General features: G+C 38.6%; 1 protein-coding gene across 1 annotated transcript in view; it reads left to right on the forward strand.

Moving 5' to 3' along the window:
• LOC133013923 (sialoadhesin-like) overlaps nucleotides 1–11,919 on the forward strand; it is a 62,093-nt gene extending 50,174 nt beyond the window's left edge. The window contains exons 19-23 of the mRNA XM_061081004.1: nucleotides 31–170; nucleotides 369–417; nucleotides 981–1,075; nucleotides 1,175–1,232; nucleotides 11,722–11,919. Coding sequence (XP_060936987.1) covers nucleotides 31–170; nucleotides 369–417; nucleotides 981–1,075; nucleotides 1,175–1,232; nucleotides 11,722–11,919 — 540 coding nt within the window. The remainder of the gene's footprint in view (nucleotides 1–30; nucleotides 171–368; nucleotides 418–980; nucleotides 1,076–1,174; nucleotides 1,233–11,721) is intronic.
• Nucleotides 11,920–14,146: the final 2,227 nt, after the last annotated feature.

Consider the following 14,146-nt stretch of genomic DNA (forward strand, 5'->3'; position numbering starts at 1 on the left):
GTGTGTGTGTGTGTGTGCGCATAATTGAAGGGTTGGTGTCATGGTACCAGGAGGAGGAGTCTGACGAATGAGAATGTCTCTGCGGAGCCTCTCAGGAGCAGAGACGACCTCTTGTCAGAGCAGTTGAGGCGTCCAGAGGCCCAACGACGCCAGCCTCTTCCAGACAGCACGTAAGACCACACCCACTCAACACACTGTCCCCACCCAGGACAAGGAACACTGTGTGGGAGAGAGTCAGACATGGGCTGCCATTTATTTTCTAGATCCTCAAGACATGAATGGCACAATGAAAGTCTGACCTGTTATTTATAATATTCATTGACTCTGTATGAAAGTGTTTATTCTTATATATTTTTTATATTCCACAGGCCACCGACCGACATCAACGCTGTTTACAGCATTTTGAATCTGCCCCAGGTGAGTCCCGGATTGAGAACTAGAAAGCAATAAGTTAAAGCAATCATATATGGAGACTTTATAAAAAACTCAAGAAGATTTATATTAAGAAGAATTTATTTCAAAGTGTCTGGTCATGGTGGATTGTTGTTAGAACCTTGTCTTTGCACAAAATATTTGTAAATTATTTAACTACCAGTTGTTGAAACTTCAAAATCTATTTCTAATTGGCTATTTGTATATTGGAAATCATAGGAAACAGTGATTATGGAGAGTATAGGTATAAGATTCAAGATATTCAAGCCTCTGCTTTATCACTTCTGACCTGTTACAGCTGTAAAACTATAAATTCTTCTTAATACTCCAAATTATGTCATAATTTCAATACTATGTTATCAAATATGTTTTAATGGTGATATTAGAAAGCCTCCAAAGTCACAGAATGTTTAATTTGTTTTATTTTGAGTTGCAACGATGCAAGGATCTGAAACAAGACAACAACATTAGAATTGATCTAAAAATTGAGCATGAATAGAGTGATTCAGTTGCTGCTTGATAATCACTGATGTTTTCTGTCTGCTCAGGCTGCCTCTGCACAAAATCCCACAAGACAGAAAGCTGGAAACACCAAGGACGATTCTTCTAACTACGCTCCTGTGGACTTTAAGAATAAGCTAAAGTGAGAATTTAATCTTTGTTTAACAATACCAGAACAACAAAGGTGTTATTGATCAGCTCACGTCATGTTGATATTTGTTTTTTCAAGGAAGAAGCAAAGAAAGGTGGAAGAAGACCCTGTGTATGCGAAGGTTTCCAAGCCAACAAGAGTTAAAAAGGTCAGGAACAGTGACCTCTCATTTTGTGATATCAGTCTGTATATTTTGCTGTTAGTTGAATTTAATCCAAAAATTGCTCCATAATAATCTATAAACTACCTTCGCTCTCATCCTAGAATGAACCAGAGATCCTGCAGGACTATGAAAACATTAGTAATGCAACTGCACGTGCACCAACATCTCCAAATCTATTTGACAACCACACCAGTGAAGGTGAAGTGGAGCTGAACTTTCCACAGGTGAGATTCACAGCGAAGCCCCGACTTTAGATGACCAACAGAGACTCCAGCAGCTCACACGAAGATGTGCATAGTTAAATGTGAGGGATAATTTTGAAACATAAAATGTAAATTTTGTGAGTGTTAAACGATTGTATTAATACATTTTTATATAATTGTTGGGACCTGGTATTTGTGAATTACTGGTGTTCGGCCTACATGTGTAGTCAAAAGCTGCATGTCCTTTGTTCTGGAGAGAACCAGAGCCTCCAGAACTCAGTCTCCCAGGATTTTTTCCCTTTCCATTGACGGGTAACACAACTGGGATTAATAATTATATTAGGCTGAGCAAGACTGTTTATTCGATTCCTTGTGATGTTTATAAGTTTGATTTGTGTTGCTGTGATATTTTGGTTACACGTTATTTGAAAGTTAATGTTAGTTATGCTCTTCAGTCTTTCCTTGCATGCATCTAGTAACTTTCTCTAGGTTGGCACCAACACAAACACACGCATATGTCTATTCTTCACCAATCTCTTTGACCCCCGTCACATGTCGTAAACATTCCAAAGGGGAGAGTCCGTTATATTCGGTAGGGCCAAACGCCATTTTGGAAGCACGCTGACACACTTGGACACACACACGTATACTCACATACATATCTTTATTTAGTAAGTACACTGTTAGTAATTTGTGTTTTTATACTTTATCATATTCATAATAAATGTTTTTCTTTCACAAATGTTTTTTCATTAATGTTGCATAAGTGAATTACGCCAACCCCTACACTGTCAAGAACTCTATATCCTTCAACTTAGCTAACTATCTATATGGTAATTTTGGTTATAGTTATTAATTTAATTGTTAATCACAGTTCGAAATTTGGCTACATTTTCCCTTCCTATGAAGGGTGGTGCCCCAAGGTAACTTTAAACAATTAAAGTTATGATTGAATATTAATATTTTTAATATTAATTTTCAATATTGTATTTTGATAACCAAATTTAGTGAATGCCGAAAGGCACACCATTTTATGGTATCACGTTTAATGCATTATTGCACAACACAATCTATATATATATATATATATATATAAATGACATGCAGTTAGACAAGAAATGCTGAGAATTACTGCTGAATGTATTTTTTTGTGCTTTCCAGTGTTGTGAACTTAATCCAAACCCACACGTACTTAATGTAAATATCCTGTAGCTCAAAATAAAATAAAATATGTTGGAACAAATGATGAACTTTAAAGTTTATTGACATTATTGTGAGAATTGTGAACATGTCACAGCCTGAAAGGGTTTCTGAAGAATGCATGTACACACAAAATGCATTGCGTCATGAAATGGACATTATCTTGTGATGCATTTCTATTTACGGACCACGTAAACCTTATATTTACTTGAGTTAAGTAATAAGTCAAATAAAATTAAGTATTTGACTATATCCTGAACTTAAACACTTGAGTATCGAAAGTGAAAGTACAAATTCTGAGACATTATGATATTATTAGATAAGTTATTACATTTTCACACAGAGGCATCAATGAGTAAGTATTTTAGTTGCCATGGAGCCAGGCCCGTAGCCGGAGGGCAGTATCCCCCAATCTAAATATGCACATTTTAAGATGTTTGGAGAGCAGCTGTTGGTTAACAGTAGCTTCAAAACCATGTCAGTGGACAATAGCATCAATGACTTACCATTGTGTTTGAGTTTGCCTCATTTTGTATTTAAACTGTAGAAACGTGTCTCAAACAGTGCATCCACATAAGCTCTGAGAGAGAGAGAGAGAGAGAGAGAGAGAGAGAGAGAGAGAGAGAGAGAGAGAGAGAGCGAGAGAGAGAGAATATAAAGATGGACAGTGTAAGTTACAGTTTGTTGGAAAATGAATACACTGTCCTCTGTTATTTCTCTACTGCTGCAGAAAGTGAAGGGTGTGAACCTGAAGTGAGAAGCGTCTTCAGCCCGGGAGGAGAACAGACATCTCCCCTGTACGTCACCGACTCCGATCTGGAGGTCGAGCAGGAGACGTTAACACTACGTTACCTTGTATATTCACGAGAAGTTGATCCACTCCACCTCCTACTCACTCACCCATCGCCCACATACACACATTTTTAAATGATACCGAGGTCCGGACCTGCATGGAGCTGATTAAGTTACTTCAGATGAAGGGATTTGTCTGGGTCATGCTCTCCTGAACAACTAAAGACATGTGAATGGTCATAAGAAGAAGTTTAATTAGAAAACAAGAAATCCTCAGTTCTGGAGAATATTTACATGTTTACATTCCACCACTAACAGTACTGCTTAAGAATATAATATTAATATATTATTATTATTTAACTTTTTAGTTCAGGTTTCCTCTAAGTTAATGCTTTATCATTATTACTGCAACGACACCTGTTTTATCTATTGTTACCAGAGCCAGTTGTAAATGTGCCTGTTTGATTTGCCACGGCAACTAAAGGCCGACTGTGGGACTCAGTCCACAGAACCGTTGATGGTCCCAGTCGCCTCTGCTGCAGAGCACTGGTCGCCTGTTTATTCAAAGCTTATCAGCTTATTGCTGAACGTATTGCGTGTCCAAATCATGGGCCCTTAACAATGCACATGTCACGTGTGAAGCCGATAAGATGAACGCTTCTCGAGATATGAAAGTCACAGAACAACAGACTAAATAGATAGAGAGAGATTAGTGGAATTAGACGATAGATGATAGATAGTATCCATTATATCTGTTCTTTATCAAAGGACCTGTTGTGACTCTTCTATTAATTCACTCTTTGTCTCTCTGCAGAAATGGCTGATGTTTTCAAAGGCCTGAGCTTCCTTGAGACTCTGAAAGAATCCATAGACAGCAATAAGTTATCAGATGTCAGGGACCTGGTGGAAGATCTCTTGATCAGTAGGATCAACTTGGTTGTGGTGGGAAACTGCGGTGATGGAAAGACTCCTTCATTAACTCCCTCTGTGGCCTCGGACCTGGGATGAGGGGGGGGTGCTCATGCTTCGACCCCCGTGGCCTCAGAGGACGTGGCTACCCTGACCTTAAACACACTGACTTCCGCCTGTGGGACCTGCCGCCTGTGCCCGACACCTCCCCATTCGAGCCTGAGGGATACATGGATAGAGACAAATGGTTACTGGGTTCTCTTAGCTTCGGTGGGAGAGAAGAACCTGGAGGAGAAAAGGAAAGTCAGTCTGGAAACACTGAGACAAATCAGTTTCAAAGTGTGAAAACTTCCTTTATCTGTCAAGTCTCATTCTCGGGGTGAGACTGTGTGTGACAGACTGATACAAGTGGGTCGTCTGAGGTAAGAACAAGCTTCTATGGTTATTTTTCTCCTCATGATGTTAATCTACTAGCGTAAAATATAGTGTTTCAGAAGTTTTATTTACAGTATATACACTGATTAAAAACTGTATTTTTTGTGGATGAAACAAGTTGATTTTTTTCTTAATAAAATTAACAATTATTTAAAACCCTTTTTCTTCCATTGAGTTGAAATACTTTTATCCAAATGAAAACTCAAACATCAGTTTCAGATGTCGTAGTTCCCTGAAAACTGAGATGAACCCAAAGAGCCAGATATGACTTTTTAAACTGTATATTTCAGACTAAAGGTTACAAAATTAATATGTAATAGAGACACTGTTATGTTTGCAGTCAAAATATTTTGTATGTGTTCTGGGGTTTCTTTGAATAAAACTGATTTGAACAAGTAGCTAATGTCAAATAAAATTAAAAAACAACAGAAAACAAACTTTATTTTAGTTATTAGAGGGAAAAAATAAACTGAACTCTGGAATTAACTTAAACATGCGGCCCAAATATTCCATTATAAAATAGTTACATTTAATTTGTTTTTAATGAATGACAAATTCTGCGTAGAGGTGAGGTGACTCATGTGTTTTCAAACCACAAGTTCACAACCATCTTGAAAAGAGGAACAAAACAAAGATAACTCTAAATGTCAGTAAAATAAATGAATTGAGGAAGAAGGAAATTCTGAGAAAGCTGAAAAATTACTTTGATCACACCTTTTACAGTAAAAAGAAAAAGTTCTGTGATCTTATGATGTTTTCATCCACTTTTCAGTTTTATTTGTTTCAGAAATCCAGTTGTAGTCCCACATGAGATGGAGGCTCAGACAGTCATGTGGTTGGTTTTTCTGGCCCTAATAAAACGTAAGGATTTTATTTCTCCAATTTGAAAACAATGTTTTATAATTTTTCCAACATTTGCATTTAAGATTAACTGAATTCTCCACTTGTGTTTTCAGCGACAGATGTTTCTACAAGTGACCCTGGAAGTCCCGTTAAATGTATGTACAATAAAAATCTGAATATTATAATACATTTCAGAATATACAGAATATTACAATTAGTTAGATCATTTTATCTACAAAAATCTGTCATAGAAGAATAAATAAACGACTAAAAACTAGACCTATCGGAAATCAGTGATAAGATAAAAGTCTGTTTTCAGCTCCTGACTTAGTCTGCTGTTTGTCCTCGTTCAGGCTGTTTCAAAGCCTCAGGGCTCTTGTTTCAAAAGCTTTGTCCCCCAACTTTGTCTTAGTCCAATAAATCATATCAGCTGGACTGATGAAGAGGAGTTTAAGAGCTTCAGGAGAGGAGCTCCCTTTAACACTGATTGTTGGATTTTTTGCTTTGCAGAACTTTTACATTTGCAAGAAACCAATGTAACACAGACTAGAGGGAAGAACAACAATAAAATCATAAAGTGCCTTCTTTAAAGAAGATTCTGCTTCCTCTCTACAGACACGCCCAGGGCTGGACTGGGAGAACAAAACGGCCCGGGCATTTTTTGGCTCAGACCGGCCCACATAATTAGCCGAGCACATCTGCCATTAAATTGACGTAACTTATGTCTTCTAAATGTCTTAAAGTAGCTCATATTAAAAGTACTTAAGTATCAAAAGTATCTGGTGTTGAAATGTACTTAAGTATCAAAAGTACAAGAACTAAAGTAAAAAATGCAAAGCTCTTTTTATAGTAGGTCTATACAGACACAAAACAACCCAAAATGTTTCTCCTCAAGATTTATCTCAACTGACTGAAAAATTACAACAACAATATGCATATAATGTATAATTTTACCAATTTTGAACCCTAGATGCTGAGGTTCAAATAGTAATGGACCAGTGCATCTAGAGACAACAAAGAATTAACTATAAACAAGTGCCTCTTGTGTCTGCCCAAGAACATTAATAAACCGCAGTATAACCACTAAAACATTCTGTAAATATCACTAAACATGGACCTCTCATCAGTAGCAGGAGTGATACACAATGCCCCTTATGATAACTCAGCAAAGGGAAACCAGATCTTGGCACACAAAATAAGACACTATCTCTTATCCTATTCTAGAGGAAGTAAAAGTCGTAACAAGATTTCTGAAGGTGAACCTGCGGAGGGATAGACCAACCTCTCGCGCTGCCCCCCCCCCCCGACGGCAAACACGCCACCGGACCTGCACATCTCAGGAGGGAGGGGGCAGCGAGAGAGAGAGAGAGAGAGAGAGAGGTGCGCCGTGGGTAGAGGCGTGCGACGCCAACCTCCGCTGCTCAAGTAACGAGCCAGTTTGGAGAATGTATTGAAAATTGAAAATGCGCGCTCACATGTCTGCCTCCACTCGCTCATCATTGTCGAGTCCTCCTCGCTCGTCTCCCGGCGCACCTGCTGCTGCTGGGCTGGTGAACCCGGCACCACATAGGTCCGTCAGTTTGGCACATTTAGCAGCCTCCACCTCCAGAGACTTCAGCTTTTTTTCCCGATGCTTCTCAGCGCCACCCGGGCGTTTTTTTGAGGTCCCGCCCCCCTCGCCCCCGGTTTGTGTTGTGATTGACAGCACTGTCAGGGCTCTCTGAGCCTGTCAGCCCATGATTGATTGACAATGACAAACAATAGACCAATAATATGTGTCGATGCTGGCAACACACTGCTAGCCCTCTGTAGCCAATTGGCCGGCCCAATTGGAGGGAATTTAGAGAGGAAGAAGAGAAAAAAAAAAAAACAACAACATAGCGGACCAGACCGGCCCACATTGGGTCAACGGCCCACCGGGATTATGCCCGGTATGCCAGATGGCCAGTCCACCCCTGGACACGCCCAATGAACCTAAACTGTCTATGAGGTCTGAGGTCACAGAAGGTCAGACTATCACCATCAACTGCACTGCTGAAAGTTCCCCAGAGTCAACTCTCACCTTGGCGAGGAACGACACAAATCAGGCTTTGAAAGTCATCAAAAATAATATTAATTCACGACCCATCAACTCTCTCTCCCACACGTTTACTGTGACTTCAGTCGACGCTGGCTTGTACTTCTGCCGTGCCGAGAACACTGAGGGCTCAAAGGGCAGCGAGCAGAAGGAGTTGGTGGTGAAATGTGAGTGTTTCAGCTGCGGCTTTTTTTCAACCAAACAGATCAAACCAAATCTTCTTTAAAAAAATCTATCTATGAAAAAGTAACTTATCTCATGTACTTTTCTATTAACTATAACTTCTGACAGTTGAAACAATAGCACCTGAGAAATGAATGACCTAAAGTAAATGTGTCTGTTGGATTAAGTTCTGTGGAGCTTACAAAATATCAATAAACTACCAGACCCTATATAAAGTAATTTAATCTATAAACTATCAATAATAATGATCCAGTAATGTTTCATGGTGCCACTCTGCCACTTAATAAATACTCCTGATAAACTACTGTGCTGTTTATTTAAATTATGAATTCAGGGCCTATACTTGAAATGGAGTATTTTTGGACTACAATATTTCTACTTTTACTTAAATCTCTGTAATCCACCAGAGTAAAGTATACTTCTGTTGATATGCAGCAATGTATTGTTTTCACAGGTTTGCATGTTATTGTGCTCCCTTTTATAAATTAGTCCACTACCTACAAATCTACCATGAAATCAACCCTGATGAAATAAAAAGCATATATTAAGCAGAATCATTCTATATTATAAAGACCATTATATTAGGAACGGTGGTTAAATCTGACAGTTCTCTGTTTTCTATATTTTTGGTTACTGTAGACAGTCCCAACAATGTGACAGTTCAAGCCAATCCTGGTCTTGATGTGAAGGAAAATGTGTTGTTGACACTGAGGGAAGAAAAACAATAAAATCATAATGTGCCTTCTTTAAAGAAGATTCTGCTTCCTCTCTACAGACCCGCCCACTGAACCTAAACTGTCTATGAGGTCTGAGGTCACAGAAGGTCAGACCATCACCGTCAGCTGCACTGCTGAAAGTTTCCCACAGTCAACTCTCACCTTGATGAGGATCGACACAAATCCTCAGTCTTTAAAAATCACTGAAAATAATCTTTATTCACGACCCATCAACTCTCTCTCCTACAAGTTTACTGTGACTTCAGATGATGCTGGCTGGTACGTCTGCCGTGCCGAGAACACTGAGGGCTCAAAGGACAGCAAGAAGAAGGAGTTGGTGGTGAAATGTGAGTGTTTCAGCTGCTGCTTTTTTTCAACCAAACAGTTCAAAACAAATCTTCCTTTCAAAGAAACTTTCGACGCAGAAGTATATTTTTCCTATGTATTTTTTCTGTGGTCCAGTTTTTTAATTAATTATTTCTACAATTGAAACAATAGCACCTGAGAAATTAAAGATCTAAAGTACTTAAATCTCTGTAATTCTTCCACCGCAGTAAAGTATAAATCTGTCAAATTGAAGCCTCATGACTTTCAGCAGTTATACATTTTCTTGTAGTATAATTTGTGGTGTAATTGTGTAATGCAATGTATTCTTTTCAAAATGTTCATGTTAATGTGCTCCCTAGTCCACTATCTCCAAACTAACCGGAAAAATTATTTAAATAGCACTTCTCAAAACAACGTTACAAAGTGCTTCCCACATAACAAAAATCATATCAAAATATGAAAAATTAAAAAATTGTTTTTACAAATGTGATGGAATATCTTCTTGAGATTTGATATAATGAGATTCTCAGGGTTAAAAGTTAAAAAAGGAACAATAACCTAAAATCAGTGGCTGTAGTTTGCTTCAAAGCCAAATTGCTGGGATTTTTTTTTAAAGTTTCACCAGGTAAATCTGAAGCCAGTCTGTTTTATCCTCCCATTTAAAGTTTCCCATTTTTCTCAGTCTGGCTTTAAGCCTAGAACACTAACGTCGGGTGTTTTTTACCCGAGCTAGTGTGGTCATGGGATTTTCATTGGGTTGCTGCTGTCTGAGTGGCGTGGGTCCTTGGGTAGCTTCAGTCTGCTCACTGACGTCATAGAAGGTCGGCTAGTTTCCCTGCTCCCATCCCTGTTTTTTCAATAGGCACGTGTTTGGGTAATTTTCACCTGACGTTAGTGATAGAGGGTCAAATATTTGTTGAATATAATATAAGTTGTAAATTATGCAGGGAGACTGTGCCTTCACCGGACATGTCCCAGGAGCGGCTGGACCAAAGAACAAGTTCCCAGCTCTATTATATATTTTTTTAGGGATATTTCTTTAGCAACTTTCTTTAACAAATTTAGAGTATTTTTATAGTGTCCCACCCATGATACCTTTTTTTCGTTTTATGAGATGTTGTATCAGGGAAAATAAAAGAAGAGTACTTCAAATTGCCATGTATTCTTGTACAATAATAGATTTTGAGGAGAAGTATTTATTATCGGATATATTAATAATAGCAAAATGTACCAGACATTAGTGATGGTGTTAATAATTGTAAGTCAGTGTTCTAGAGCAGCAATAATGTCACTTCATTTGTTGTGTTATTTATGTTTTATCTTTGATGATGTTCAGAAAATGACGTTGTCTTTTTTCCTGAATTTCCCGGCTAGTTTCTCCAAAACACACATACATCGCATGGTCGGCAGAGAAGAAGGAGCTTGACGGGAGGAGCTCCTTGATGCTGAGCTGCTTCAGTCACAGCTTTCCCCCAGTCCAACACTACTCATGGTACAGGAAGAGTCAGGGCGAGGAAAAGGATGAAATTGTGTCCGAGCATCAAAACCACACAGTGTACTCAAACCAGTCAGGAGTCTACTACTGCATCGCACAAAATGCAGTAGGTCGACGTTTGTCTGATCCCGTCCATCTGTTTGAACGTGAGTGAATTTCAAAGCCTTATAACTGTGTTTTTTATTGCTCAGGAGACATGAGGGAGGTTTAAATCAGATCATGTTTTCTGGTTGTCCGTCCATATGTCCTGTGTGTGTGAACGTGACATCTCCAGAAGGTCTTGAGGGAATTTCTTTAAACTTAAAATGAAAATGTTCAGTTTGATTCAGGGTTGAAATGATAAGAATTTGGAGGTCAAAGGTTAAGATTGTGTCCTCACAAAACTGTGAAGTGATTAGATATCAGTGGTCAAAGGTCACAGTGGCCTCATCAGAATCCAGGTTGATGGAGGTAAACAACTGCAGGACAGTATTCCTAGTTCAGTCAAACATAAATCTCTGCTAATGGAATAAAGTTGAAACATTCCCCATGTTCACAACTCAGTGTCTATATGATGCTCTCTCTCTTCTAGCCACAGGAAACTATCCGAACATCCTGAGGTTCCTCGTTGTTGCTCTACTTCTCCTGATGATTATCAGTGTAATTGTGGTAAATTTAAGGTAAATTAATTAGAAGTTCATTTGATCAAGTTAAAGAAATACATTTGAGACATGGTCTGTCATGTTTTACCACATCATGTCCCTCTATATTTTCAGATACTGGAGGAAATCTGTTCAACAAGGAACAACAAACACCAAATCCCCTTCTGGTTTTTCGGTAATGACACATTTGTTTAAGCCATCTACTTCCATAGTGTCTGGTCATGGTGGCCTGTTGTCAGAACCTTGTCTTAACACAATCGAATTTTTTAATTATTTAACTACCAGTTGTTGACATTTCTAAATCTATTTCTAATTGGCTATTTGTATATTGAAAATCGTAGGAATCAGTAATTATGGAGAGTACAGGTATGAGATTCAGGATATTTAAACTTCTGATCACTTCTGACCTGTTTATGACAGAGCTTCTTTTTCTCAAAACCACATCAAATGCTGTACAGCTTTAAAACCAATTATTCATCTAAATATGCTAAATTATGTCATAATTTCAATAATATACAATCAAATGCGTTTTAATGGTGATATTACAAAGCCTCCGAAGTCCCAGAATGTGAGTCTTGTATGAACTTTATCGTGCATTACATCCAGAAATTGAAGCATTATTAATCTATAAACTACGTCCGCTCTCATCCTAGAATGAACCAGAGAGCCTGCAGGACTATGAAAACATTAGTAATGCAACTGCACGTGCACCATCATCTCCAAATCTACATGACAACCACACCAGTGAAGGTGAAGTGGAGCTGAACTTTCCACAGGTGAGATTCACAGCGAAGCCCCGACGTCAGACGACCAACAGAGACTCCAGCAGCTCACACCAAGATGAGAGTTAATAATCTGACGTCAGGATTTGACCCGAGATGTTCTCGTTCTGCTTTTTACAGCTACCTCTGCCGGGGAAGTTTCTATTCACAATAAGTCATCAGAGAGAATCTTAAGAGTTCATGTGTTAAGCAAAATAGGTCGTAATCAACTAATTTGTTAGCAAGAAGGCACAGAAGTTATATTCCTGAGCTTAAATATTATATATAAATATTTGAAACTGTTAATTAAAGGTTTTGGAAAATAGTCCTTTCCAGTGTTGTCCTTTCCAGTGTTGTGAACTTAATCCAAACACACACATTTGAAATGTAAATATCCTGTAGCTCAAAATTAAATGAAATTGTTGGAACAAATGATGAACTTTAAAGTTTATTGACATTATTGTTGGATTTGTGAACATGTCACAGCGTGAAAGGGTTTCTGAAGAATGCATGTACACACAAAACGTATTGCGTCATTAAATGGACATTATCTTCTGATGCATTTTTATTAACGGACCACGTAAACCTTAGATTTACTTGAATTAAGTGATAAATAAAATAAAATCAAGTATATCACTATATCCTGAACTTAAACTCTTGAGCATCCAAAGTAAAAGTACAAATTCTGAGACATTAGGATATTATTAGATACGTTATTACATGTTCACACAGGTGCATCAATGAGTAAGTATTTTAGTTGCCATGGATACTGGCCCCTAGCCGGAGGCCAGTATCCCCCGATCTAAATATGCACATTTTAAGATGTTTGTAGATCAGCTATTGGTTAACCGTAACTTCAAAACCATGTCAGTGGACAATAGCATTAATGACTTACCATTGTGTTTGAGTTTGCATCATTTTGTATTTAAACTGTAGAAACGTGTCTCAAACAGTGCATCCACATAAACACAATGTGTTATACAGTAAATAAATACCATATTATTATGATACCTCCGTTAGGTGTGTATTTACCTTCAGCCTGTAAGTTCCATTCTATTTGCCAAAGAACATGTGGTTATTACATTGTTTGAACAGGATCAGAACAGTCTTTGTATTCAACAGCACATCGATGTAACACTAATTCTGTCCTGGGTGGGAACAGTGGGAACACTGGTCCTTCTCTCTCATCATCACCACCTTTCTGTCTTTCTCTCTTGGGCTTGACTTCAGCCTCTTGTGTCTTACCAAAGGAAAGTGTGTCTGAAGAAATCTCTTCATTTGAGTCTCAGTGAAGAAACACAACAACCCAGCTCATATATTTACATTGTTACAGTGCAGAGTGGATTATGTCCGTCAACTCAATGATTGGCCTCATGTTATAAGAGTAGAGCAGCTCCTCTAAGAAAGTGCTTCCGTTTGTTTAGGGAGTGAGTGGTGAAGAGAGAGAGAGAGAGAGAGAGAGAGAGAGAGAGAGAGAGAGAGAGAGAGAGAGAGAGAGAGAGAGAGAGAGAGAGATTTTTGAAATCTTTATTTTCAAAATGGTACTATTTTTTAACAACACCTAAGTTATTTTAAAAAACACATTTGGCCATAAATAAAAAGTCACACAATATAATCAGCATAAACCAATTCTCAATTTTTCCATACCATTAAACATCTTTAAAAAACACCACAGAGTCCAGGTAACCTTCTGCTTTATAAGCCTGAGAGTTTTTTCCAAAAGTCCGTATAGAGTTTTCCCGGCAGCTCCGTCCAGGGAGACAGGGCGAGCCGGCAGTGTCAGAAGTCCATAACAGTCCTTCAAGTCCAGTGCCAGGAAAGTGGCGGAGAGAAAAATCCAGCGTAGAGACCCCGGCAGCCTGCAGCAGTCTGGAGAGGGTGCCTTGTGTCCAGCGGGGGGGAACAGGGGGTCCCCTTGTTGCCTTCGTTCTTTTTTTTTTCACAAGATTCCAGACTTTTAAAACACTAAAATCCATGAGTTTAAAAAATAAAATAACACATGGATAACAGGAAAAATACAAAGTACAAAAGAAGAGTAAAAAGGACTTTTTAAAACTCCTCATCATCAGTGATCATTTCGCTGCTTACTCTCAACATGAGTTTCCGGAGTCTAAAGATTTGTTGATCTGTTAAAACACCATTGATGCCTGTTTTTCTGGCGAGCGGTTTAGAGGACTTTAAAAACAGTTTTAGGTCAGGGAAATTATCCTTTAACGAAGGCTGCCTCTGGCCTTTAGTGGTTTGTAAGAAGGTTCTTATATCAGAGGGGGGGTAGAGGCCTTGGGTGTCTACCTGAGAGGGGATCACACTCCCCTGG

This window comes from Limanda limanda, chromosome 11, assembly GCF_963576545.1.
Source record: "Limanda limanda chromosome 11, fLimLim1.1, whole genome shotgun sequence".
NCBI lineage: Eukaryota > Metazoa > Chordata > Actinopteri > Pleuronectiformes > Pleuronectidae > Limanda > Limanda limanda.